The 27,672-nt window shown below is 36.2% G+C and overlaps 2 protein-coding genes across 4 annotated transcripts; both read right to left on the reverse strand.

The window, feature by feature from the left end:
• Nucleotides 1-1,764: 1,764 nt before the first annotated feature.
• Ald1 (fructose-bisphosphate aldolase) lies at nt 1,765-17,903 on the reverse strand. Of its 3 annotated transcripts, none has more exons than XM_076420087.1 (6): nt 17,747-17,903; nt 4,974-5,183; nt 4,067-4,510; nt 3,355-3,708; nt 2,921-3,052; nt 1,765-2,778 (listed from the first exon to the last, which is right to left on the reverse strand). In XM_076420087.1, the coding sequence occupies exons 2-5, from the start codon at nt 5,178-5,180 to the stop codon at nt 2,957-2,959; spliced, it is 1,101 nt and encodes a 366-aa protein (XP_076276202.1). In that variant the 5' UTR covers nt 5,181-5,183; nt 17,747-17,903; the 3' UTR covers nt 1,765-2,778; nt 2,921-2,956. The 3 variants fall into 3 exon arrangements, with proteins under 3 accessions (XP_076276202.1, XP_076276200.1, XP_076276203.1); XM_076420085.1 differs by lacking the exon at nt 17,747-17,903 and adding an exon at nt 9,134-9,615; XM_076420088.1 differs by lacking the exons at nt 2,921-3,052; nt 17,747-17,903 and adding an exon at nt 9,134-9,614.
• Nucleotides 17,904-18,419: 516 nt separating this feature from the next.
• On the reverse strand, nt 18,420-26,595 carry LOC143207058 (fructose-bisphosphate aldolase). Its single transcript, XM_076420090.1, has 5 exons — nt 26,389-26,595; nt 25,135-25,451; nt 20,269-20,491; nt 19,596-19,775; nt 18,420-19,081 (listed from the first exon to the last, which is right to left on the reverse strand). Exons 1-5 carry the CDS (start codon nt 26,524-26,526, stop codon nt 18,929-18,931), a joined length of 1,011 nt encoding a protein of 336 aa, XP_076276205.1. The 5' UTR covers nt 26,527-26,595; the 3' UTR covers nt 18,420-18,928.
• Between the last annotated feature and the right edge of the window lie 1,077 nt (nt 26,596-27,672).

Raw genomic sequence — 27,672 nt, forward strand, 5'->3', positions numbered from 1 at the left:
TGGGACCTTTCGTCCAAATCGGAGACAAAATCAAAGAACTTTGGATAGAAATGAGGTAGAGCGATGAAATTTTTTTAAAATTAAAGCTGAAACATTACAGAATATGGGAAAAATAGGGAGATTATAGTAAGAATGTTTTTTAACGTTGAGAAAATTCGTTAAACTTGCACAATTTCGAGAAAATTGTGGTTTTTCCAATACCACGCGCGGAAAAAATTTTTTTTAATTTTTGCTATATATCATTTCCCGTAGATTTTTTCACGCTGATTTCAAATCTGGTCTCAAAATTTGTCTACGACCTCAGGATATTGCAAAATCGATTTCTTGAAATTCTACATGTTTAACGAATTTTCTCGGTTAAAAAATGTTCGTACCATAATTTCCCTATTTTTCGCATATTCTGCAAAGTTTCAGCTTTAATTTTTAAAAAATTTCATCGCTCTACCTCATTTCTATCGAAAGTTCTTCGATTTTGTCTCCGATTTGGACGGAAGGTCCAACTGTGCGATGTTTACCTATGGGTTACATTCACCTCTGTTCGACGTCAAATCCGTACAGCTGAGTATTGAAAAACGTCAAACACGTGAGCATTCTTATGCTCGGAGTTTCGAAGTTTCGACGTCGAATATACGGCTGGGCCACCGTGGGCTCGGCAAGTGACCTTTTTTCCGCGGTCTTCAATTTGAAGCCGGTACGTGTAAAACAAGGAGAAATCATTTTTTTAAAAACAATTTTGTATTTCATCTACTCAATTTTGCTATAAATGCATAAAGATCCGCAGTTTAGTCATTACAATAATTATATGACAAAAAAAAGTGTTCAAAGAAACGTCCCACGATTCGGGCATCACTGAGTTCAGTTCAAAGCATCTTTTCTCGCGCATGTGCGGGCGAAACAGTAACGTATCTATATTAGGATGATGAGGTATCAGAGCCCTGAGGCAGTTATATTTGCGGGAATGTACCGAAACAATCTGTTCCGCACAAAAAGACTCCAGAACGTGTCCTACGAGTTACAAAATGTACAGAAATACACATGTTATACATCCATTTTTCAGAATCAAATCATACCAATTTTTTAAAATCCTGCGGGGTGGCTCAAGGTACCCCATTTTATCGAGAATCTTACTTTACTGAGGCTGAAATCGCCGCGCATGCGCGAGAAAAGATGCACCATATCGGAACACTGAACACTGTCTCCAATCCATAGTATTATATATGTATATATGTATGTATGTATCAGTGAAACATACACTTCCATATTTTGCAAGGGACACAGATAAAGAACTGTCGATCTGTCTCATGTGCTGCTAGCGGCAGATTTTACTACGGGACCCGTCAAAATGACGGGTTCTTTATGCTTCCCTGAGGAATTATTTACCTTTATTTCTTTGGGTATGTATTATTGGAAAAATAGACACATATTTGTTATGTCGGGTAAGCCATGAGATACTCGGGTAAACGAAAATTACTCGGGTACCCGGGTTTCTCGTGAGATGTCGGGTGCCCGTATGATTTTGTATATTTTAATTACCGTTCGCTGTGTTCAGTGACAGCTTATATTGTACGAGAATAATATAAGTGTACTTGAAACCTAAATTTAACGAAAGTTTTTGCAATTTTCTCGGAAACTAAGTCATGAATTATTTAAACATTGTATGCGGAATGTACAATTATACTACTGCATCAATTACAATTAATGCGATGCACAAGAAAGAACTTATACTATAGGTATAGTTGGAATGGGAATAAAAAACATATTAAATACCCTCCACAGTGTATTTGGGACCTAGATTGCATTGAAAATATTAGATATAACATCGATGTACGAGATACTTTTCAATACGTTACTTAAATACCTATATAAGATACACATATTGTATAAGTAGATGACATAATATTACGATTTTATAATATTTGACTCAATCTCTAACAACCAACATTTAATATGATTTTACTTTGTTTTTTAATTTTTCTTACTTTTTTATACACGTAGAATATCATAACGACATTGACAATATATATAATATATATCTGCTTTTTATCGTAGTGTTACAGAATATAATAACGCGTGTGTAATTCGTATGTCGCGAAAACTGCACGCGTTCAAAATAAAACGGTTCGATCAATTTCGCCCGATAAGCTCGAGTGCCAAGCATGTTGACCACGCTCTCCCGCTTAGATTTTTCAGAGATTCCTTGCGAAGAGTTTTTCTCATATGTTCTAGAACAAACGATCGATCAAACGACGTCAGAATAAAACAACTACCCCTTCGCTAGATTTCTAAAACAAATCGGAATTAGGAACAAGGGCGAAAGTGGTGAACGACACCATCAATCGATGTAACATGATTTCCGAAGTGTAGCTCATGTTTTTCGTTTTTCGTGCGAGTCGTTAAAAACGTTAAAATCCGTATTTGAAATTACGTGAAAATTAAAATGACTGCGTCAGGTTAAAATTCGATTGATTTCGTTCCGTATTTCTGTATCGAGTGAAACATAAAAATCGTGGAAAGAATGCGCGTTTCGGTTTTCAAAACAATTTAAAGATTTCTTCGTCCGATCTGAATCTTCTCTCTATAGATGGAAAATACTTCCATGCCGACAGCAATAATCGATGTTGGTGATGTTCGGCGAACGTTCTATAGTCTAACGATAAATCCTTATCGATGTTCTACGGATTAATCTTAGTACGCGTGGTTCGCGACGAAAAGTGCAGCATCGCCGGCTGCTCCCGTCACACCACCGGCATATTTGCCAAGCGCCGACTCGCTGTTGGCCTATAAACAATGAAATTTCCATTAAAATCATGTACCACCTGGTATCAATAATAATAGTCCACAAAAATAAAAATTAACACGCATGCACAGAATTGTTATTTACACTTAAACAAGGAGAGGAAAAAAAGAAAGAAATACTTACTATGGAAACATGTCTCATAGAAAGAAAAATAAGAATTTAGTAGGCATGAGAATTCACATAGAGAGAAACATTGGCAGCTACGCTGACAATATTGCCGGCAACATATTTGCCTTGACTAGCTGCTCCGTTTGCCTAAACAAGCACACAGTATTTACACATGCAAAAAAAAAATAAGAGAATACTGTAAGAAAAAAAGATGAGATGCACAATAAACAGAAATTATTTACATAAACATAAAGAACAGTTCGAAGAAAGAGGCTCGCGTGTGTTAGAATACATATAAAAATTTAGATTAAGCAATAAGCTTAACATAGAATGTCTACTGAAAATCAAAGGCCACACAGAAGGGGTTGCAGTATAACGCATAAAGTCAGTGAGAAAATAGAAAAAAAACAACAGAAGTTTAAATGTCATCTCAGCCTTGACGAAGTTACCTTGGCTCTCTTGATGAGCTCATCCTGACCAGCGCCGATTTGATCCTTTTTACCTGCCCATGCGCGGAGCACAGATGCTTGGAGAGCACGACCGTAACTGAAGGTCAACGCCCATGGTTTCGGGAGCGGGAACTTGTTGATAGCGTCCAAGTTCACAGACGCCTCTTCTTCAGATTGTCCGCCGCTAAGGAACGTTATACCGGGCACTGCTGGTGGTACAGTGCGCAACAAAGCAGTTACTGTGGCAGCAGCAATCTCCTGAGGAGTTGCCCTAGTTGGGCAACTTTGACCTGGTGTTACCATGTTGGGCTTCAGGAGGGTTCCCTCAAGATAGACATGATGGTCAGCCAGCGCCTGGAAATTATGATCTAATAAAATTAAACAGTCCTCCAGGTCTCACACTTTGTCTACAAAGCAAGTTTTAGGAATTTTTCAACAGGACAGTATTCAGTATCATAATTCCAAACTTGGTACACTTATCAACTAATCCTTGAAGATTGTACTAAAATTTTTTTAAACAAGAATTCTAATTTTCTTTAAAGTTACAATGGTAGCAGTTAGAGCGTTCGCAACAAAATTTCGGAGCCAGAAATACTGTATTATCTTTTGGTTTTTGGAGAAGCATTTGAAGGAGACACGAACTTGAAGAACTAGGATGAATGCCGAGGGACTATTCTATTTATGTATAAACGTTATAAATAATCTTACGCACCTTGTAGACAGCGGACAAAACTTCCTCCGTGACCTGTTGGCATCGGGCAAGAGTGTGATCACCATCAGGCAAAATTTCTGGTTCGACAATGGGTACAATTCTGGCACTCTGGCAGATGGAAGCATAACGAGCCAGGACATTGGCATTCTCCAAGATGGCCAACTTGCTCGGGGTGTCCTTCGTGATCTTCAGTACGCACCTCCACTTGGCAAAGTGGCAACCGTCCTTCTTGTATTGAATGCAACGAGCCTGAAGGTCGTCGAGACCCTGAGTTGTGCACTCATCGTTGGTACCGAACAGGGGAACGACACCCTTGTCGACTTTGATGCCGGGCAGAATGTTACGTTGTTTCAGGAGTTCGACGAATGCTGTTCCATCATCAGCCTTCTGGTACAGAGTTTCGTGGAACAGGATGACGCCGGAGATGTGTTGACTGATGACATCCTGTCAAGAACAAGACAAGTTAATGTGTTGTCAACCAAATCTTGTAGAATATTCTGTACAGTTCATAATTAACAGATACAGATGCTATTCCTTAATCTTTCACTGCTAGCGCCAAATCGATAAAGGAATACTATTCCAATGATAAAACGTTTCTGTTTCTAATGATTTCTTTACGAATCTTACTGACAGATACGTGACACTTTCCTGGTTGAAATGACACCAAACGCGATACAATTTGAATCAAATTTACTCGTTTAATTCATGATACAGTAGAGCCTCGATTATCCGAACTAATCAGTAGAAGTGTTAGATTAAATTTTTACTTCACGTAATTTTTTTTTACTTTTTTGGAAAAATATCACAAATCTGTTAGTAGAAGTATTATCAAAATATAATTCAAAAACACAAACGTTTTGTCATATATATTGTAGAACGCTGAAGAAAGAAATAATTTGAATGATACCTTGGCTGTGGTAAAGAGAAGTTGTCTGTACGCTTTGCGGTTTTCTTCATTATTTTCAACGTTGATATCCTTCAGACGTTTGCCGATAGTTGTCGTCGATTCATCAGCAGCAAGGATTCCCTTTCCAGGTGCTACAATCTGCTGAGCGATCTGCTTCAGCTCCTGTTTCAGCTCAGGCTCGGCCTTATCGTACTTTTCGGCAACCATTTTCTGTTGACAATATCAAAAGTATAAATTACCATGTTTATCCAAGTAGCACACATTGAAGAAAATACGCCGGTAAATTTTACTCGGAAAGTGCCAGAGATTGAATCATAATTTTAACCAGAATAGTTATTAAACGACAAAAGGATTTGATTGATTAATTATAATTCTAGTATAAATCGCGATGAGCACGTCCCACAATTCTTTTCGGAATTACTTTATAAAGTCTTCTTTTAGCTTGAGATGATAAATAATTTATAAAGTAATAAATGGAAGACTTTTAAATGCAAAGGATATAGTACTGAAATTCACGTAACCGCGTATTAGATCCATCAGATCAATCAAACGTTTATAATCCTTTGCTTCACGGATATCAAGAAGCGAAATATATATTTAGTTAAATGCTTTTTATAGAGTACAATCTACTTTTAAAGATTCTTAAAATTTATAAATATGTATACAATGTTATTTTAACACGTGTCTTGCGGAAAATTAAAGTCAATGTGCATAGGGACTATCAAATACTCATTAACATGTCCATAGTATAATTGATTTTCAGAACCAATCACTCAGCGATGTCAATATTTCATAAAAGGAAAATATTAGTTTGACCTATTTCCTTGCCTTCATACATTTCATCAATTGGATATCAAACTAATAAGCCATTATATACGCGTATAATACAATGGGGGGAATCGCTAGTTTGTCATACGTCATCGATAACTATACATGTATATATTAACCTACGAAATTCACTACAATCCAGCCGACGACGGAGCCAGTTTATAAGCATGCAATTATCGTCGTCGGCTAGATTGTCTAACTCGACTAGTTAGGATGGAATTTTCTAGGAACTATCATTCTATTCTGTGCACGACTTGCTATTCCATCAAAAAGTAGAAAAACAAAAAATACAGAAATGTAGAAAGTCAAGTCGAACAACTGCAATTTCAGTATGCACACGATGGTAATTAAGATAATGCCTGACGATGCAGTGCAATTATCGAATTGCATAGGTAGATAGGTAGTAGATGAGAAAGTTTGTTCGCAAAACTCGGCCCGTCAGCTTCAAACATAGCACTTGCAACGCAGTAATGAAATTGGTTCTCGGAAAATAAAGGTTGTATACTTTCCACATCGTATTTTCAGAAAACAGTGTTCAACTATACATACAATTACACTATTGCAAATAAGTAATGAAATATTCTAAAAACATTAGTGTTACTTATACTATCTTGCATCTTTTAACATTAACGAATTCACATCGTTAATTGCTCATAATCACTTGACAATTTGAATTTGAAAAAAGATATGTATATCGTAAAAATTACGTATTTCTTGTTCAGAAAGACCTACGAAATTTATTTTACATAACTGTACGAGACAAAACAATATTATGCAGATTAGTATCTTTCGAGAAATTCAAGCAACGATTATTTTCATGTTTACTATATCATGTCGATAGTATTTTTTCACCCAAGTAATGAAGAAAATTATCATTTAATGCATCTAGCCACAAAACCATCAATCTGCCGCAGGGTGGTTCAAAGGCGACTAATGATATGCAACGGCATCATTGAGTAACTGGAAATCGAGGTATCCGATGGCTCCTAAAGTTTAATTGTAGGATCACCTACGTATATGTATAATAAATACATATAGAATCTTTCAACGAAACACTTCTGATTATAGTCAGTATATCTCTGAAAGTTATAAGTGCACCACTTTTAATTTTTTAATATGACAAAGCTAATTAATTTTAATGAGCCTTACATATTATTACCTTACTAAAACAAGTACGAAAGTTTACCGAACTGAAAGTATATTACATATGAATATACATCTGAAATGTTGGCTGGCATTTCTGAAGATAGAACGCTTAATTCATGTATTCGAGTACTTGAAATGGTTGAAACACTTGGTCGCTGATTACGATTTGAGCGTGTGAAGGCTTGCTGATTGAGCGCTTGCAAATCTTGAATATGGCCGAAATTCATGTCACAATAATATAATCACGAGGCAATAGTCGAGCGTGAATGGAAATCGAAATTTTTGCCTTGCTCATTGTACACCGATACAAATGTCACGAACAAATAAAAATCCGATAGAAATTAAAACTCGAACCCGATTTCATTGACTGAGAGTATTTTTGTGAATGTATACCTTGGCTTTCGAATCTGTGACGTCCGCGAACGATAAATCGTCTTGAAATACCCAATCGTTTGATTCTCAACTTGCAGTCAAGTATTTCGACCGAACGAACTTCACCGAGGGGACGCAAACAAGAATTTCCGAGTTCGAACACTGCTCCGCTCGAGTATTTACACATATTGCATATATTCACGTAAACTCGTATTTGCAGATTCAATATCGCGACTGATAGAAATACTTTGATGAAAACCTATTGGCGCAATAAATCGCTTTATTTACGTAATAATGTAAATGATTCATCTTCCGAGCGATCTGTTAGTTCATATCAATTGAATGGTAATTTATGGTACCTTCTAAAAATCTTTTATAAAACACGATTTGATATTATTACATATAATAATATTTAGTCCACGATCAACACAAGAAGAGATACTTTTTTTAAAAGCAATATTTTTATTTTCTTCATTGATTAAGAAAGAACCAGTGCAGTATGAAATGTCATTTTTAATTTGTTTTCCAATACATACGCGATGATAAAGTAAATGTTAGCAACGAAAGGTATAGAAGTGAATGGAGCAGATAGAACATCCCTCAACAATCTGCAAGTGCTTGCAGGATATTGTTGTTAGAACGTTGCAACAGAAAGAGCAACTACCAGCACCGTGAATTGATTTTTCCTTATTTTATCAGGGCCTGCGGTGAAATACACATCGATAAAAATACAAGTTCATTGTTGGACGTACCGTGAAAACGTTAGAACGCGAAGGGAGTGGAGAAATCGAAAGCGGATAAAGACCTCCACTCCCCAACGGGTACCATGGGAGTGACCCTTCAACGACATTCTCAAGGTCCACAATCCAAGAAAAGGACTTCCCTTTCTCGGGAGAAGGTTTGCTACCCTCCGTTCAATATTCAGAAAAAGATAGATGAACAGAGAAAGGGAGAAAGAGCGCGCGCGAGAGAGAGAGAGAGAGAGAGAGAGAGAGAGAGAGAGAGAGAGAGAGAGAGAGCGAGAGAGAATGTTAGGGAGATTAAAATCGATAAAATGGTAGGGAACTACCAACTCGGTCAACCTTGTCTCTATTACACATTTTCGAATGAAAAGCTCGCATCGAAAACGGTTACCAGACAATGCGCGTTCTTGAAATACGACGACGGCAATTGACAGCGTTCGTATACATATATGTAGATGGCAATCGTAGCAAAAATAATAGCGGGCTAAATTGATACAGTATTGGAGCATCGATTTTTATTCTATGTATCACAACTGATGCGTTACAACAGATTTTTGACAGTAAACTAATAAAGTAACCCTAATTTTGATTGAGCATTCTGAAAACGACTTTGCAACACCTTAACATACGAAAACGCCTGTTATGTTTTTCCTACGTCATTTTAACGCATTAAAGCAAAATGTTGTCCAATGTCAACAGCAAATATTTCGAGCAATTATCAAATATGCATGTATGTATCTGTTATCACCTCAGGATCATATCTGTTGTGAATTTATAGGAAAATTTATTGTTAGCTTATACAGATGATAAAAATAACAAATGATGGACCATAAACGGTACCTTTGAACATCTTAGGTTTTAATTGATCCGTATGTCAAGGGGTTAATGCTACCGGTCCGTCGCATCCCTTTTAAGGAGGGAAAGAAAACCCGTTGCGCAAAGTAGGAAGAGTACGCTGTTAACGCGCGCTATTAGAGATCAAGCGCATGCAAGTGATAATATGGAAAGTAGGCTGGCAATGAAAGCTTGGAAGAGGAAAGAGATTATCTACTTTGCGGTCAACGTTCTTACCTTTTCGACGAACGATCCAGATGCATCCGGTGATCGTGTAAACGTGCCTTCCGATCTCGCGACTCCCGTTACAACACACGTATGTACAACGGTAATAAATATAAGTACGTCAATAATAATAGTAATTTTTTAAATGATAACAATAATTAACGACAATAATACGTTCCTCGGAGTTAGTCAGTCCGCTAAATATCGGTGATGAGAACCAATTTCATTTACAACACGTTGCGGCGATAATTACACCGTGTACCACCGACGATACAAGAGATAGAGAGATAAAAAGAGAGACTGAAGAGAAAAGTAAACCGATCGTTGAGACAGAACGTGTTTTCTCGGCTGCATGGTTGGTGATCGGGCCCAGCCGAGAGGACCCCGATTGCGTTCTGACTACATTTTTGCGGTTTGCTGTAGAAAAATCGTAGCCCCGGGCGGTATAGAAGAGAGGGTCGGAGAGGAAACGTGTCTCGTATGAGCACGAGATGACGACTGGCTTTATCCGACTAGTCTACCCGCTACCCCGTCCAAGAGGCGGCAGGGGTACCTGGCTGCAGTGCAGTGTCGTAACTGCAAAACAGGGGGGTAGTCGGTGCACACACAGGCACACACATTCGCTCGTACACAGGTATTCGCTTTCTCTCTCTCTCTCTCTTTCTCCATCCCTTCTCCTAGTTTCTGCCCTGCCTTCATCGTCTCTCCTCTTTTTCCATATATCACTGTATCCCTCTTTCGCTCGCCTTCATTCTCATCCTCCTTCTCTGTCCCCTGGCCACTGACCCTCCCTCTGCGATCCACGCCTCTCTCGCTCCGATGTTCTTCACCTCTACCTCTCTAGCGGTCTCTTTCTAGTTTTCGGTCTCTCTTCACCCCAACGACACCCTTCTTTCTCTACCCCCTACCAGCGCCCACCCTTATCTCTCTCCGATGCACCCCTGAAACGTTCGTGTCCTTGTTCATCCACCGACTTGTCGCCCATACAGCACCGAACAAGGGAGTGGGCTCGCCGCAATGCAGCACGCGCAGACGTTCTCGAGGCTACGCCTGTATTATCCCCCTGCGCACCCTGAATCCATGACCTGAGACATCAGCAACGCCATTCGAGATTGTACCGTGGGACTTGTATTCGCACCCTTCTGGCCCGGGGTAGGCGTACCTCTATCCTTGACTATTAGAATATGCCATGAAGGAATCCCACGAACGATGCGGGATTACGGGTCACCGCCGAAAAAGATACATACTAACTACTAACCCGTGGTATCGTGATCCCTTCGGTACGTTCGATGCGTGAGGACAAATGTTTTCGCTGAATGTCAACCGAGCAGAAACGGCCTAAACTTTTCCGGTCGATCGCCGATAAGTAATCGAAGTGCGGCAAATTCTGACGCAATCGCCGTGACCCCTGCCGTCTATCGTTTAGAAGCAAATTTTATCACGACCGTTGCGTAAAATGATGCAAACTGAACTTCTTCTCTCTCAATTCAGTTCTTATAGATTCGTTCTTTCGAGTCTTTTAGAATCATGAGGACAGTGATGATTGGAGTCGCCGAGTAACTATGAGATCGATGAACTCTGAAGACACAACTCGGGAAACTTGAACGCGATGTGGGAAAATTAAGAGAACATTTAGCTAACTCGTTAGCGAAATGAAGTTATGCCATGGCGCAGGAAGTAGTGACAGAAGTTGTACCAAGTTGGTAATTTCAATTCGTATAAAATTACGGGGATGGCGTTACAACTACATACTTGCTGCAGTCTACGCGAACTCCATTAAGCAACCTGGCAATGCCGCAATGTATGGTGCAGCGAATCTCAATCGTTTGCCGCCAAATCGAATACCATGGGAGCAGTTCATGCAGTTTTGATTCGTTCGCTGTCGGTAAACCATGCACGATGAAACGTGTACTCAAAGATTCGAGCAATTTCATGACTCTATTAAGAGAAACAGGAAATTGTTGAGGCTGCAAGGCATATCACGAATATCCTACGATGGTAAATAAATGGCTTGAATGGGACCTATTTCACACCTATTTCAAAGAGACGACTTTTTTAATCTTTCTCTTAATAAGATCTTCATATTAACGACTTAAAGTTTCCACAACTCGGGTTGATATCGTTTATGGAGGTTTTGAAATTCTTCTATCAGTGTATTTGCAGACTTCTGACGAATTTAACCGCAATGCTGACGAAACGTTGAAAAATGTTCCTTCTATACACATCTCGCCTGTGTGTACATTTTTAATCGACTGCGGATGTTACGAGTACAAACATCGATTTTTATTAAAATTTATTCTCTCCAATTTATTAAAATTATTCAGAAAGCAAATTAACTTCTGCTTAATTCTCGCTTCTAGCAATTGAGACAAGAAATTTTTATGTTGCACGAAGATCCGCAATTATAACCGACAGTCTCGATGAAGATTTTCTAAGTTTCACAGTCGCATCTGACTTTGTACTTCCGTCACACAAATGTTTGAACATTTACGAACCAGATACTGACAAGCAAAATTTACAGAAAAATTCCATCAAGGATGGGAGATTGTTTAATTTAAATTCATGATCTTAAGACCACGGTTGTGAACTACTACAGTGATAAGACTCCGGCTAATGTCAAGAGACTCCCCTGTATACGGTTGAATCGCTAACACAACACGTAAAAGAAAACACACGAGAAATTGCACTTTCGGAAGAAATTCGTTGTTGGAACGTGCGGACAAAAAGCTTTCTAGCTGTGTAAATGATAAAGAAGTTCTTTGCAAGAAACCGACCGGCTTGGGAATTTCTTAAGACGGTAACCTCCCAGGACACTTCTCTATTCCTATATGTATTGCCCACTTATCTTCGAAAAAGGAAAGCTACTATTTGACATTTACTTTGATAACTGAGGCGACCGACAGTCATTTACAAACCTAAAGTGCACGTATGTACACCTTTTCAACTATTTTACAGTGGGATACGTGTCTATCCCATTTAATTACTCAATTTCTGGTGAACAAATGAAATAAATAGTTACATTAGTACTTCCAAAAATGTGTTTGTCGAATATATGCATAGTCGTAAAAAAATGTGCCACTTCAAAGGTAGCAATATTAATTTGAGCATTCGTAAATTCGTTTTTGCTCAGGTAGATACACATAGTGACTTTTAATAGAAATATTACGTAGTTAGTCTAATTATAGTATGCAGAAAGTAGACTAAAAAATAGTACAGGTAGGTAGATGTCTAGAATATCATTGCAGCTCAGACACGTGGAATATTAAAATTAATTCCATGTCACCTAACAAGTCAAAATCCTATACCCATGCATGGTCGTTTCACGAATGCATATCAAACGAGGAGTATCTTATTTTACGCTTTCGTCGCATGAACGCTGAAGACAATATCCGACCATTCACGAAACGTCAGCCACACTCTATGCGCTTTTGTTATATGTAGCATTCAGTCTATAAGTACTCGTCGATTTAGTAAGTACAATATCTCGTAATAAATAAAGTGAACACGTCTTTCAATATTGTTTCTGTATCCCTGAATGTAAAATTAAATTGATTTTCCAAACAAGAAATATACAATTATGATCGTGTGTAGTGTATAGTATTACTTGATCTTTTAGATTTTAATTAAAAATTCGACCACAGAATTTAGTCGTCTTTGTAACAAATATATGTATATAGTAATACAGAATTGCCACTCCTGTTAGTCAATATTTTTGTAATTGACAGAAAACTATCTGTACACTTCTGAAGGAAAATAGACGTATACTATAGCAGATTTATTGCCGTAATATTTTATCGGTACGGTACAATATTACTTAATCTAGACCCGACCTTAAATGAAGCGTTACACTTTCCAATATATCACAAATGATTGATAGCCTAATTTATACAACTATGTGCAAACATTATCTTTCATGTTATCGCGTGACACGATAAACTTGTTTACCAAGGAGAAAAATGCCGAATACGACGAAAGCATGCAATCTCGATTCGCGGTGAAGAGTACCCCCTGTAAGTTGTTATCGCGTTGTCAATTAGAATTAATTGATCTTAAATTCAAAAACGATCGTGTACTATTTATTCTGATCAACTTTAAATTCCAAGGTTTCTTGCACTGATATTTATTTTAGTATTGATCCAAATATGTTATAAACATTTTCGTGAATATTTCATGAAGAATATAAACGATGTAAACGTGGATGTTTTTTCTTATTCAAGAAAAAGTGATCTGAACAAATCATCGATTAGTTTTATGTGCTAAAAATATTTGAGGATACTAAATGAAGCATCAGTTTCACTTCAGTATTTAGAATAAATATACTAATAAAAAGAAGATTAAGTTTTTCACTATTTTCGAATATAGGACCATTTCTAGAATTTTGAAGATTTTTAAAATTGGTGTAATTATTACTAATGTTTCAAAGGGATGTTTTGCATAACATGAGAGAGAGGAAATTCCATTACACCCTTTCTTGACCAGCGATCCCTACAGTTAACTATATTACCTAGCTACACACGCATGCATGTCTGTCCTGTAGACCGTAAGCACCTTCTCGTGTCGGTCAATATATGAAAGTGGTCCTTAACGTATCAAGTGTTTGCGCAGACGCGTACCCCCAACTCCGAAATTATATCAAATTTTTCAACCAAGCTACAAATAATATTTATAACTTCTAAACTCCATATCTACAAACATGTTCGAAATAATACTGATAATTCCAATTCCTCTTAGAAGCAATTGTAACAATTATCGTTTTAATTCCTTTCTTTCCAATATTTACTTGTTCCCATTAATACTTAAAACATTTGACAGCCCAACGATCTTGTGACTTCAAATACGTATTCCAACGTTTGTTTAGATTTTTGTAAAAGCTAGAACAGTAAAAAATATTAGTCCTGAACATAAACGGCCTATACAGACGGCGTCGATAAAAATAAGGCTACAAAGGAACGGTTTTAAAAAACCACTAAATATGGAAGTAATTAACCGTTTTGAACACTGAAACAGAATTTGTACACTATAATTCGAAATACTACACTAACCCATAATACCCTAATTGCAACATCCGCTCGTAACAAGCGCCTATAGTTAGCTGGTGTATCGAAAAGGTAAAATTATCATAGTACCGATCCATTTAAACAAGGGGGGTTCTCCAATCATCGTACTAACTTTTAATGGCACTTTGTATAGTATAGAAACTACTCTGTAGACCATAATTTCCTTCATATCTCCTTTTCATTTATATCTGCAATACTCAATTTCTTATAGAACAGATCCAGAAACTTTTCGCGAAAAGAAATTTGAAAATTAAAAAATTCAAATTAGTATCTGGTACGCACAAATGCCGTGGCGCTGCATTCGTAGCACAGAACATCATTTTATAGATGGGACTATGCTTTGTTCCATCTCTTGCAAGAGTTAACAAATTTTCGGTATCAATCATGCAGATTATGAAACATGAAGAGCTCTCTAAAATTTTACTATAATTTTAACCATTTCCTTTTATTTTACTCTAGCTGAAGAAATATAATAATCCTAAGTTGACAACCGGCTCAGCCCGGCGGTCAATAACGTAAACACGCCTGCGCTACAATATTTGATCAATGGTATCGAGAGGGGAATGGCATGGCAGAGCGCACCTAGCGGTGGCAAATGGTGAAATCTGCTTGGCGAATTCCGTTCACCGTTGTGCGTTGTGCGCACTGCAGTCTGTGCCTGTGGTGTGGAGCATGGACCTAAGTCCATGGTGTGGAGTTGTTGAATGTTTGTTGGATATTGGTTCGCGAAAACATTCTAATCTCTGACAAAGTTCAATGGTAAATAAAGTGACAAAGTGCGTGATACTATCGTGAAACGTATCTGACAACAACGCGAATTGTTTATCGAATACGATCCTCGAAGACTTTCCAATTATTATAAATACTCTATCTGAAATGTTATACACGAGTGAAGTTATAATGTGTACAATTAAAGTTTGTACTCCGAAAAACCATTTTAAAAATGGACGGTCGAAGGATTCAGAGTATGAAGGGAAAATTTTAGATAGCGTTTTCTTTCACAATCATTTTATTTTTCCTTATTAGGAAATTAATGAATGCACAGGGCGTGTGCCATATAAACTGTTTAGAACTAATAAAACTTTATATTTATAACATGTTCATCCTCTAAATCCTGTAACTGTTTTTATCGTTCAGAGTACATTTTCTTTTTAAAGAAATGATGTGATACAAGATAGTCGTTATCTTGAATGTTATACAACCACGTAATTAAGCAATAAATTTTATTATAGGGGATTTGTTTATAGTTTTTGTTTCTATTTTCTTTTTATGACTTGTATCTTGCCGACGTTTATTGCTCCGACTAGCATAACATTTTGCTACGATTGTATTGTATTATCTTTTTAGAAAGATATTGATAATGATTTTCATGGGAAAAAATCATTATCCTTGAATTTTCGTCTTTTGTCTTCGGTATTAATTGTTAAGCACATTTCCATATTTCTTTCAAGTTTGAACAATTGGTGTTTGTTTTAACTTTCCTATGATTGTACACCCCTATGTTTTACTGTTTGCAACATGAAACAATAAAAATATATTTCTTAATCTCAAAATACAATTGGATTGTTTTCTGTACACGAAATTCATAACTATCACTAATTATTCGAATTTTGTACCCTTCTTTTGACATTATAGTAAACCTTAAAAAAATCGATGTTTATGATACTCCAAATTACTATTGTTTAGTGTAAATTTATTTAGTCATAATTCATGCATCAGTTCATTATAAAAATATTTCGATTTAATAATACAAGGCTCAAAGGATTATTTTACAGAAATTGTTTATTACAATAAAAAGTATATCGAGGGTAACATTTGCGGTTTGTAACACTTATATTAAAACAGTTATACAAACGCTTCACGACGAATAAATCTCTTGTATAATCATACATTGCAAAAGACAGTAACAATTTGGTAAGAGAAAGTTGCTTAACTGCCACGTAACTGGCAGCATAACCATACATGATATTCTGACTTGCATTCTTTAAGTACTAACCTCAAATAAACATAAAGAAAAACAGTAGCATAATTATTTACAGTTGGATCAGTATATACAAGAGACTCGCGTGCACACATTTCATGTAAACATCTTCAAAAGTGGAGGACGCATAAACGATGGCGAAGAAATAAAAGAAAAGAGTGAAACACGCGTATTTAAAATTAACTGTTGAGAGCTGATGCTACGCCAAATCTTTATTCACATATTTATGAGGCGGTGGAATGTGTGACGAAACGTTGGGGGAAAATTTGTCATGTGTGCACTTGGCTGACTTTGTGTGCGTAGATTTTAGATGAATCCCGATTCCCGATCCACCGGTATACGTGTGACTTCGCACGTTCTCTCTCGCGCGCACACGTACACACATACACACGACACGTTCATAATGTTCGTTAAAATGATCCCAACCACTGTAGTCGTAGCATAATGGTCCTTATGACGATTGCGTAAGCTCTTGCTACGTTTGAGCCATGCCTGCAACCAACTGATCTAATTCGATCTACCTTACAAGCTACCACCGATTGCACTATCTATTGTTGCTATTGCACCGCCTAAATTAGACCGCTGTCATTGAAAGAAACAATTCAAAATAGATGTCGAAAAATTAGACGCAGTAGCAGCCGTAACACGTGGGTTTAGACTTTTAACGAAGGTAATGACTCACGATTAATTCTTAATCAACCCCGGTGTGAACATAATCTTTCAGTGACTCGCACAATTTTTGTCTTTTTGATGGCTCCATTTATAAACGTATCGAAAGACTTCACTTTTTAATGGTATAATGAAATATTTCCATTGTTGTGACAGATAAGCATTATCAGTTAGAGGTTATACTGATAACTTAATTAAAAAGAACTTACATTTTCATAACTATCAGACTAAAAGATTTTTCGAAAATAAAAATGCTTATATTCAGCCATTAACAATCCAGAAAATCGTGGTAGATGCTGCTTCTTTAGAGATTGGTATCAGTGAATCACATGATGAAAATTAAGAGGCAGACATGAATTCATTTAGTATCAGATACGAGTATAAAAGCTTTCAACATATTCGTTGTTTCTCAATTTTTGGTAAGTATATGATATATATTGATAAAAATGTTGGCATAGCTATCAGTAAATAATATCCAACAGATTATTTATAGAGAGTCGAAAATTCATTTAAATGTCGTGAATAATAAGTTCATCGTGGAACGATTAAAATTAGCATTAAAACGAAACCTTTACATACGCATGATTTTGACCTCTGCACAGACACAAGAAACTAAACGTACGAGACAAAAATGTATTCCTCATCGTGCAGTTGTATCCGCGAATTATTATATTGAAGAAGATATTCTTGAAGCGACGCTACCGCTAAAGTTACACAATTTAAAGCACGGGAAATAGAATGGGTGTCGTCCAAATGTCAGTCAAGGTCGAATCTCATTGTAGGTCAAATATTTCTGATTATATTTCACATTGATTTTGTCGCACAGATGGATCGATAGAGGGTGTCGAAACACATGGCACTTTTCCTTTCGATTCTGAGCGAACTGTTCAGTCAAAACCATGCACAAACATAACTTACCTAATATCGATGAACTCTGGCTCGAAACTCGAATCAAAACACGTCGTACTATTCGCTGGTTGGAAAGCGACTGAGTGGACTGATGGGTAAGCCTCGGCTGTTTGTCGGTTTCAAAGTCTAAACCAGAATGAGACTCGCGCAAGCGCACTCTCCCTACCTTCAGAAGGTGCTCAACTTTATCCTCGTACACCAATCCAGATATGTATTAGGTTCATGATCATAAAGGCGTCGAGCACCGGGAGTATTCGAGAACCGAAAACTCACTTTTCAAGATGTTGGAACAGAGTACAAAAGACTGGAAATAAAAAAGACTGGAATTGTACACAATTCCATTTTTATGAATTGATGTCTATTTGGAGTAACTTTATAATTAGACTGCAGATTTTATGCATTTATGGTAAAAATTGATAGATTGTTTTGCATAAAAATCCGCAGTCCATTTATTCAAAGCGGCGAACATTAAAGTAAGGATAATTGAAACGAGCGGTCTTTATGTCGTTAAATTGACTTCAATAATGGAGGTGAGTAGCATTTCAAAAATTATAGAAGCGATGTAGAGGATGTGTGTGTATTCATTTTGTAATTTTTTGTTCCTCCATCGTTTCATTATATTACTGCTGAAATGAATTGCATATACAGATAGATAGATAGAAGTTATTGCACTAGGAGCACAGCGGACAGGTCCATAAAATCGAGAAAGACGAGAGAACACAGTCGGTGGGGATCTACTGACGACATATCGACCGCTAGTGGAGTAAATTTCTGAGCGTGTGCGCATCATCGATTCACATGTGATGAAGAAGCATCCGGTGATGATGCCTCTCGATGAGAACCACTGTGGTAGAGGTCAGTCAAGGACACCTTGCACGACATTCGGTGAAACGACTGACGGAGCTTTTCACTGTAAAGGTTGACACACTCGTTCATGTGATGAAACACGTGTACCTTTTTGACTGATCAATCTGGTCCTATCTTCATCAGGCAAATTCATTGATAACACGCACTTGCAAAAGTTGCTTTGTATTATCCTGTGTAGCCAAGGCTTTCAAAAAAGATTAATAGAAAAGTATAAATGAAATTCGCATGACGCAATTTGAGGTGATATCTTGAACTGAATAGAAAAATCGTTGCGTCAATTACAATTTGTGTAACAAATAAAGTCATGTGAAAAATATTTGTCCATTATTGCAAGTTTTGGCCTTTTTTAGTGCACATTCCGTCTGCTTGTAATTTGCCCAAAGCTGCTTCAGAACAGAGTCTTGTCCTCTCGAGTAAGACTGCTTGGGCTTCTTCCACGTTTCCTGGCTGTCCCTGCCAAACCTTCATGGCTGCGTTCTTCATGAAAACATAAAAATAAAAATATTGAAACTAAAACAGAATATCCCAATGTTTAAGCATTTTACTACAGTAACTACACGATCAAATGAACTCGCAATAATTTATTACGGAACTCTATGCGGTGATGTGTTTAGAAATGTATGTAATTTTGTAACAAAACTATTGGATTCACATAAATGCAACCCTTAAGCGGATTTTTCATTGTACGTTCAAATAATTTATTTATATAGATTAATTCTTACTCAAGTGATTATCATTGATCAAATTTTTACTTATCCCAATACACATTTAAGAATTGTTAGTTTAATCTTGCATATGGCTATGTACTACGCTTAAGGGTTACACACTATCAGCATTCACAATCTCTGTGCGAATTATGTAATCTCCAATATTATCAGAAAAATTTCATCATATACTTAATTCTATGTAGATCCATTTGCATATTACTTTAAAACTTTAAATACTGATGGTTCTACTACATTTTTAACGAATGTAGAATAATTAATCGTACTTGTATTGCACGCCCATAACAAAAGGTTAGTCTCCAAGGAATTTTCCCTTCGTATGAACAAATAGCATTCAAATTCGTCACGGATTCTGTATCTGATTGTCCACCGCTAAGAAATACGACCCCTGGAACTGCTGGTGGCACTGTTCTCTGTAGACCCACTATTGTGCTTTCGGCAATTATCTATTAGCACATATTTAAATATAAGGAAATTTTTATTTAAAAATCTTAATCACAAATACAACGAGCTTCTATAAAAACAGATCATCTATATAGTAATCCGATTAAATAGCAAAATAAAAAATTTCTATCAGTATGAACCCTAAAACATAATCTTAGTAAAGTAAATACGTTGAAAGAATTTTATCAGCATATTACACAAGATGTTAAGCTGCAATAAATTATAAAGCTGTAATAGCGTGTTCCATTTTTTCTTGTCGTATCTACGACGTGACGTTTTCTAAGTTTGCAAAAACTATTTGATAATTCCATTTCTATAATGAAATCTTGTAGTTAATACAGTCTATTAATTATGATTTGTAATTGAATTTATGAATCGCGTGATTTATGGAAGCTTAAATAAGATTTTTGGAAAACTAAATTTCGCAGTATGTATAATTGGTGATAGAACTTTGTAAACAAATGTATGTTAAAGTGGGTTTTTACGATATTTTACTTGTGATGTGCAATTCGTTGTATTCTTGATTCCCGACAGAACCATCGCTGGTTTTAGGATTGCACCTTCCAGGTAAACATGATGCTCATTTAGAGTACGAAATAAGATAGACATGACCTCTTCATGTACCTCCAATGCTTTATTTATTCCGTAGTCACCAGGATTTAATATTTCCGGTTCTATAATAGGTACCAATCGTGCACTCTGACATATAGTGGCATATCTTAAGAAAAAAAGGGATTCACATACATTACTCAACAAGTCTAGTGAAACGAGTTACATACTAAAATCAATCGTATCAAATGTACAGGAGAAAACGGGCTGAAAATATTCGTACAGTCGGTTACAGTTTGCTAAAATTAGTATCGTTCGTATAACGTTCACAGTATAAACAGTTTTAGAAATTTCAAATCGAACTCTTATTATTCATTAATATAGCAGTTATTTGTCATTGAAAAATTTGTCAAAGGTGCTGTTAACACAAATTTAACAATCATCAAATACTATATGACGAAAAAAATTTAACCAACGCTGTGTAATTAATAATAATAGTCTAATCAATCGTTTCAGTAGATACTGGAAATCGAATTGTAACCGTTGCTTTTATCAGCTGTGTGATTGCATTTCTCTTCACAATGATACAACTTACGACGAATAATGAATCCTTGAACGTAGATATAACATGTCAAATTATTTTTAAATAAAGTGGATATTGTTGCTGCGCAATAATTATATATAGTTACTTGATATAAATATAAATGAAAAGTTGCAGACATTGACCATAAGTATAGTAAGTAAATATTAACAAAAGGGGACCCCGCTCCGATCGCGTTGCCCTTGAAATATGTTGTCAAAGTCAACATTCTGAACAACTTTTCCCTATACATATACCTGTCGCTCGGTCTTAGTTCCCGAGATGTTTGCAAAAATAACTTTAAATAAATCGAGATTACACGAGTACAGTTCATTTTGTAGATTCAAGGCTGGATATTCAAATATATGCAGGATACTCAAAAATAAATAAATATTAATATCTTGAATCAATTGTTTATTGGATACATTGTGCTCATTATTTCAAAAAATACATCGATACGTTTATCGAAAGTATAAAGCCTTTTAATAAAAATTCCGCAATATAATGACTGTAATGATATTCTCGAATACCAAATCGTGGAAGACTGGCACGCACTTTTCTGCATAATCTTTTTATGTTTTGCGTGTGGACGTTAGGTCTGGATTAGATTTGGGTTAGTTATGGATTAGATCAGGGCCGTTAGATCGGCCTAACAATACATACAGAAATCCATGTGCGGAACATATTGTGCGCCCCACCCAACCAACTTGAACTATAAGAGTGTCCCAAAATTCCTGCACATCCCGGAAATGGAAGGTTCGTGAGACCACTTGAAGCGACATTTTCCTTTGCGATAATGTCCGCCGCGGCTTTGTTTAGGAATTATTAACGAAAAACCACGGGCCAATCAGAGCGCGACATAGCCTGCCCCGCCAGCAGGCGAGTGTCAGTGGTATTTACGCCGTGACATCGCAACGAACAAGAGTTTCTCGATGATGTGAACCCTCCGATTTCGATGAACTTTGGATATGTTGACAAGACCATTATTCTGAACAACATTTCTCTTTAGACTTTGTTGCGGTCGGCTTTAGTTTACGAGATAATCGTAAAAATAGAGAAGAAGCAGAAACTGATTGAATTAAAAACTCACGTATTCAGCCGTAAATCCATTTGCTGCTTCGAAATGTGTGTCATTGGGTCACTCGGTGATGAACTGCACAGATGTCTTCAGGTATACGGCAGTACTAATAGCTAAGGGACGTACAGCCAGGTGGACGAGCTGCACAGCCGGTGGTAGAAGGCTTAAGGGATGCGCGGTCAAGTCAACGATCCAGAATTTCACTTTCACTTTCGAATCGATAAATAATTCGTATGTTTATTTCACACAGATGCCTTGAAATTTTTCCACACACACGATCACTGTTCACATTTGTCAACACATAGTTATGCACTAATAATATAACAGGTGTCGTATGTTGCGTATTGTAGTTGCTGCACAAATCACAGAAATCAGGTAATGCGATCACTAGACTGCGGATTTCATGCATTTGTAGCGAAAATAAGTAGGTGCGTTAAAGACAGTAGGGAGATTAAAATAATTTAAAAACGCACCAATGTATTATTTTCAACTTGTTAAAATGGTTACAGTAAGAATCAAATATCTGTCTGGCTTCTGTCCCTTGTAATAGCAGCAGCCAACTTTCATTTTGCATAAAGATCGGCAGTCTAGTGATTAGTTCAAATATCACTATCGTCAAAAACACAGCTAATAGAAGAACCGTTAGCTTCGAATTTACAAGTCTTTGGAAATGTTCTCTCTACCGCGGCTCGAACGACGCTGATGTTCCGTAAGATTTTTCTAAAGAATTTAGGAAGGACATTTGGCGTGGGAAAATTTGAAATGCACGCTGTAGCACGTTTACGAAAACGACGGGACTGTTAGACGAAAAACAGGATACGAGAAGGACCGCTGTAAGATTTATGGCAATCACATGTTTAGTTTTTCCTGCTGATTGCTACGCAGAGTCGATGGCTGATGGGTGACCGTTCGGAAACGTCATCCGACCCTTATTCAGCAAGAGGTAAAAATGTCAGGTCTGCATAGCATCCCTATTGTCCTATACCTCCCTCAAGAAACTTTCTAAAAGAAGGAAGGCGACGTTTTGGAACGGTTACCCATCGACTCTGCGTACCAATCTGCAGGAAAAACTAAACACGTGTTTGCCATAAATCTTACAGCGGTCCTTCTCGTATCCTGTTTTTCGTCTAACCGTACCGTCGTTTTCGTAACCGTGTTATGTACAGCGTGCATTTCGAATTTCGACACTCCCATAATGCCCTTCCTAAATTCTTCAGAAAAATCTTGCGGAAAATCAGTGTCGTTCGAGCCGCGGTAGAGAGAACACCTCCAAAGACTTGTCAATTCAAAACTAACGGTTTCTATTAGCTGTGTTTTTGATAGTGATATTTGAATTAATCACTAGACTGCGGATCTTTATGCAAAATGAAAGTTGGCTGCTGCTATTACAAGGGGCAGAAGCCAGACGGATATTTGATTCTTACTGTGTAATCATTTTAACAACTTGAAAATAATACATTGGTGCGTTTTTAAATTATTTTAATCTCCTTACTGTCTTTTAAAACGCACCTACTTATTGTTGCTACAAATACATGAAATCCACAGTCTAATGATCGCATTACCTGATTTCTGTGATTTGTGCAGCAACTACAATACGCAACATACGACACCTGTTATATTATTAGTGCATAACTATGTGTTGACAAATGTGAACAGTGATCGTGTGTGTGGAAAAATTTCAAGGCATCTGTGTAAAATAAACATACGAATTATTTATCGATTCGAAAGTGAAAGTGAAATTCTGGATCGTTGACTTAACCGCGTATCCCTTAGGCCTTATTGTACCAACTATCTACCACCGGCTGTGCAGCTCGTCGACCTGGCTGTACGTCCCTTAGCTATCAGTACTGTCGTATACCTGAAGATATCTGTGCAGTTCATCACCGAGTGACCCAATGACACACATTTCGAAGCAGCAAATGGATTTACGGCTGAATACGTGAGTTTTTAATTCAATCAGTTTCTGCTTCTTCTCTTTTTTACGATTATCTCGTAAACTAAAGTCGACCGCAACAAAGTCTAAAGAGAAATGTTGTTCAGAATAATGGCCTTGACAACATATCCAAAGCTCATCGAAATCGGAGAGCATGTCACGGCGCGGCGTGGCAGGCTATGTCGCGCTCTGATTGGTCCGAGTTTTTCGTTAATAACTCCTAAACAAAGCCGCGGGGGACATTATTGCGAAGGAAAATGTCGCTTCAAATGATCTCAGGAACCTCCCATTTCCGGGATGTGCAGCAATTTGGTACACCCTATACCTTCTCTTTAAGATCTTGTATATTGTATATGATTCTATATGTACATTTTAATTACCGTTCAGTGACAGTTGTCTATAAAAGAGAAGAGTTTTTTATAATTATCTCCGACACTAATTGTAAGACCGAGCGATAATGGGTACATGTGTAGGGAAAAGTTTTTCGATTATTGAATATTGACCTTGACAAACATGCTGTGGAGATGAAGGTCAACTGAGCTGGGTCCCCTCTGTCAATATTTAGCTAACAAGTAAATATGATATCAAAAATAAAAATATAAAAGTTATTTTATTTCTGTAATTAATTATAGTAACTTAAATAAAATAGTAACAAAAACGTTTATTTTTTATTCAATAATAACGAGAAAATAACTTGCACATCCCTTAAAAAATTGACCAAAAAAGAATAAAATTAATCTGGTAATGATATATGTATACGGCAGGTTTTATATCGTTGATTTCAATTATTTTGAAATACTTATTATGAAGATTAATGTCCAGAGTAAGTTCATATGTACACATGTAATCGACACTTGGCAGATAAAATATCTACTTTTTTAAAAAAATGGGCGTGACAATTGATATAATATGGATATAAGATACGAGCAAGAAAATATTATTGAGATCATGCAGGCTTAATATGGGATTAATTATTAATATTCATACAAAATTAGGCGATAGTGAGAGTGGAAGAGGGGGAGAGTGGTAAATGGATTCGAAATCCTGAGGGGACCAAAAATATCATTACATAATACATTAATATTCATATAGATCGAAAAAAAATTAATTCCACTTTATAGAAGAACATGTGACCCACACGCCATTAAACACGTTGTATAAATTCATATCTTAAATAATTAATTATAAAAGATTCTATACATATATTATTGTGAATCGGACCTTGCAAGAACGTGTGCATTGGTATTCATTGCCAACTGACTTGGCGTGTTATCCGAGATCGTATACGTGCATCTCCATTTTGTGAAATGACAACCGTCTCGCTTGAATTGAATACATCTCTCTTGCAAATTGTCTAACCCTTCGGTGGTCTTCTCACCATTAGTGCCAAAGAGATCGACTAAACCAGTATCAACCTTCACGCCGGGTAGAATGTTCTTCTGTTGCAACAGTTCGACGAAACTAATGCCGTCGGTTGTTTTCTGGTAAACTGTCTCGGGATGCAGAATAACACCGCTTATGTATTTTGTTAGTTGAGACTGTGATAAAAAAGTCCAAACATCTACGAATCAGATTTCTTTTGCATTGCACAATACACTAATCTTGAATGCGTACATATGTATAGGTACATATATCTCTCTAGATACAGTGGGTCACAAAAACATTCGTACACTGAGGTAAGTTTTATGTAAAACTCAAAGACGAAAGTGTTTTATCTTATCATTTATTTATTATAGGTTACGAAAAACTAACTATAAATTCTGTATAGAGTCTGCACTCTTTCTGATTTGATTTTCGTACCGGCACAATTTTTTATTGAACATTTTATGGTCGTAATGTTGCTTTCGAAATTTAGAAGTATAAACATTTACTTCAACAACGGTCGTTTACCCAGCCATTTCACGCAACAGGATCACCGTTTGCCAACTATCTCGATTCCATATTGAAAACAAGACATAAAGATTAATAAAGACACGAAAAATTATTCAATTATTCAAAGTTTAAAGTCTAAATATGTGTTACAAAGTGTAATTCTGTAACCCACTGTACATAAAAAGGTAAAGTTTTCAATGTTCAACAACTTTATTGCAATTTATCACTTCTGTTCGCAAAATGAAAGGAACGACTAATGTTCATATATGCATATTATATGTTAATTTTCGGATTAGTGTGCGCCAAATGAAATTCCAAGAAATAATGTTCCCGTTGCCAAGTACATATGTGTACCTATAGGAGCATGTTTGTGAATAGGATTAAAATAGTTTAGCCCAATATAAAGCAAATTCGATTATTTTTCTAATTCAGTACAACTCTTAACTCTTATTTCTGTGGAAGCCTTTAGCGCAGTCGAAAGAAACATTAATTTCAATTTATCAAAATAATTTTCTAAAAATTAGTAGAAATAATTAAGAATTTTTTAATAATTACGAATTAATTAACTTTCTACATCTATAAGACATTATATTGTGCAATGACCTCATCAGCGGTAAACAACATCTGCCGATAATCTCGTCGTTGTGTCTCCGTATTTTCGATACCAAGCTCATCAAATCGCGCATTCAAACTCGATGGGGATTCATCACAAGCCATTAACCCTTTCCCAGAAACAAGCATTGTATCTGCAATTTTTCGCAGCTCAGCACACAGAGCCGGATTCAATTCCGTATATTTTGTTACCGGCGACAGTAACTGTAGAATATTTTAAAAAGAATATATTAGTGATTTATTGTAACGGTAAAGTTGTAAATGAATAATAACAAACATACACTTCAATAGAAGTAAATAGAAAAATTCAAATGAAAAGAAAAACTTCATTCGACCTTCTGTTGTATTTTAATTTCAGACATTCATCATATCATTATTTTATAATAATAATCATTATTTAGTATCATTATTTTATAATAATAATGATACTTTATTATCGCATTTAACATAGCAATCCTAACTTACGCGCAAGTTTAATTTGCACCAATTTAAAAATATATATTATTTTTGTCTCGCAAAATAACGAGATTTCAAACTATAATAGTTTATTTTTTATTTATATAACAAAAATTGGATTTATATATATAAATATATGTAAACAATATATATATATATATATATATATATAACATATATGTAAAATTTGTTTAAGAATATCTGCAATAAACTGATGCGACTTAAGTAACGCCAATAAAACGTGGAATGTATACCAATTTAAAAATTCTGAATAGAGCGCGACAGAGGCCAACAAACGCCACTGGCATGCGGTCGGGTTATTTTTAATTTCGAATAGTCATCTTTCAGTAGCCGGATCATTCGATTTCCGAGTAAATGATATTATTTTTTTATTCCTATTGAATTGTGAATCCTGAACTTATATATAGTGACTTCAATTCAATAATAGTGATGTGCGCAAAGTATCAAATAACATACTCTTTATAAATTGATAATATTCTGAGAATAAAATAGTTATACGTTCGATCAATTTAAACAGTTAATAAATTATATACTTTGTCTTTGCAAGAACATTTGTCGCCAATCCGCTTCATTATTTTCTTTTCTTTTCGCGTAAAAGCGATACTAATAGATTAAAAAATTTGTTGAAGATTTAAACATGTTTTTATAAGAAATTTTAATACAAAAGTTTATGGTTGGACACATTACAAAACAGTTGAATTTTTATTAACGACACAATAATAAGACAGTTCTTATAAAACTGAAAATAAAGCAATAATGAAATTGAAGAGAAGTTTTTTTCAGTTAACTATATAAAGA

The sequence above is a fragment of the Lasioglossum baleicum genome, chromosome 3 (genome assembly GCF_051020765.1).
Source record: "Lasioglossum baleicum chromosome 3, iyLasBale1, whole genome shotgun sequence".
In the NCBI taxonomy this organism is placed as follows: domain Eukaryota; kingdom Metazoa; phylum Arthropoda; class Insecta; order Hymenoptera; family Halictidae; genus Lasioglossum; species Lasioglossum baleicum.

Bases quoted from the DNA above. Each gene is read 5' to 3' on its own strand.
- Ald1 (XM_076420087.1), bottom strand. From the start codon at position 5,180: ATGGTTGCCGAAAAGTACGATAAGGCCGAGCCTGAGCTGAAACAGGAG. The intron at 4,511-4,973 runs GTATCATTCAAA...TGTTCTTGACAG, and splicing joins TTCTCTTTACCACAGCCAAG to GATGTCATCAGTCAACACAT. The intron at 3,053-3,354 runs GTAACTTCGTCA...GTGCTTGTTTAG, and splicing joins AGCTCATCAAGAGAGCCAAG to GCAAACGGAGCAGCTAGTCA.
- LOC143207058 (XM_076420090.1), bottom strand. From the start codon at position 26,526: ATGCTTGTTTCTGGGAAAGGGTTAATGGCTTGTGATGAATCCCCATCG. The intron at 20,492-25,134 runs GTCCGATTCACA...TTTTTTCTTAAG, and splicing joins AATGCACACGTTCTTGCAAG to ATATGCCACTATATGTCAGA. The intron at 19,082-19,595 runs GTACGATTAATT...GTTTTCATGAAG, and splicing joins GTTATGGGCGTGCAATACAA to AACGCAGCCATGAAGGTTTG.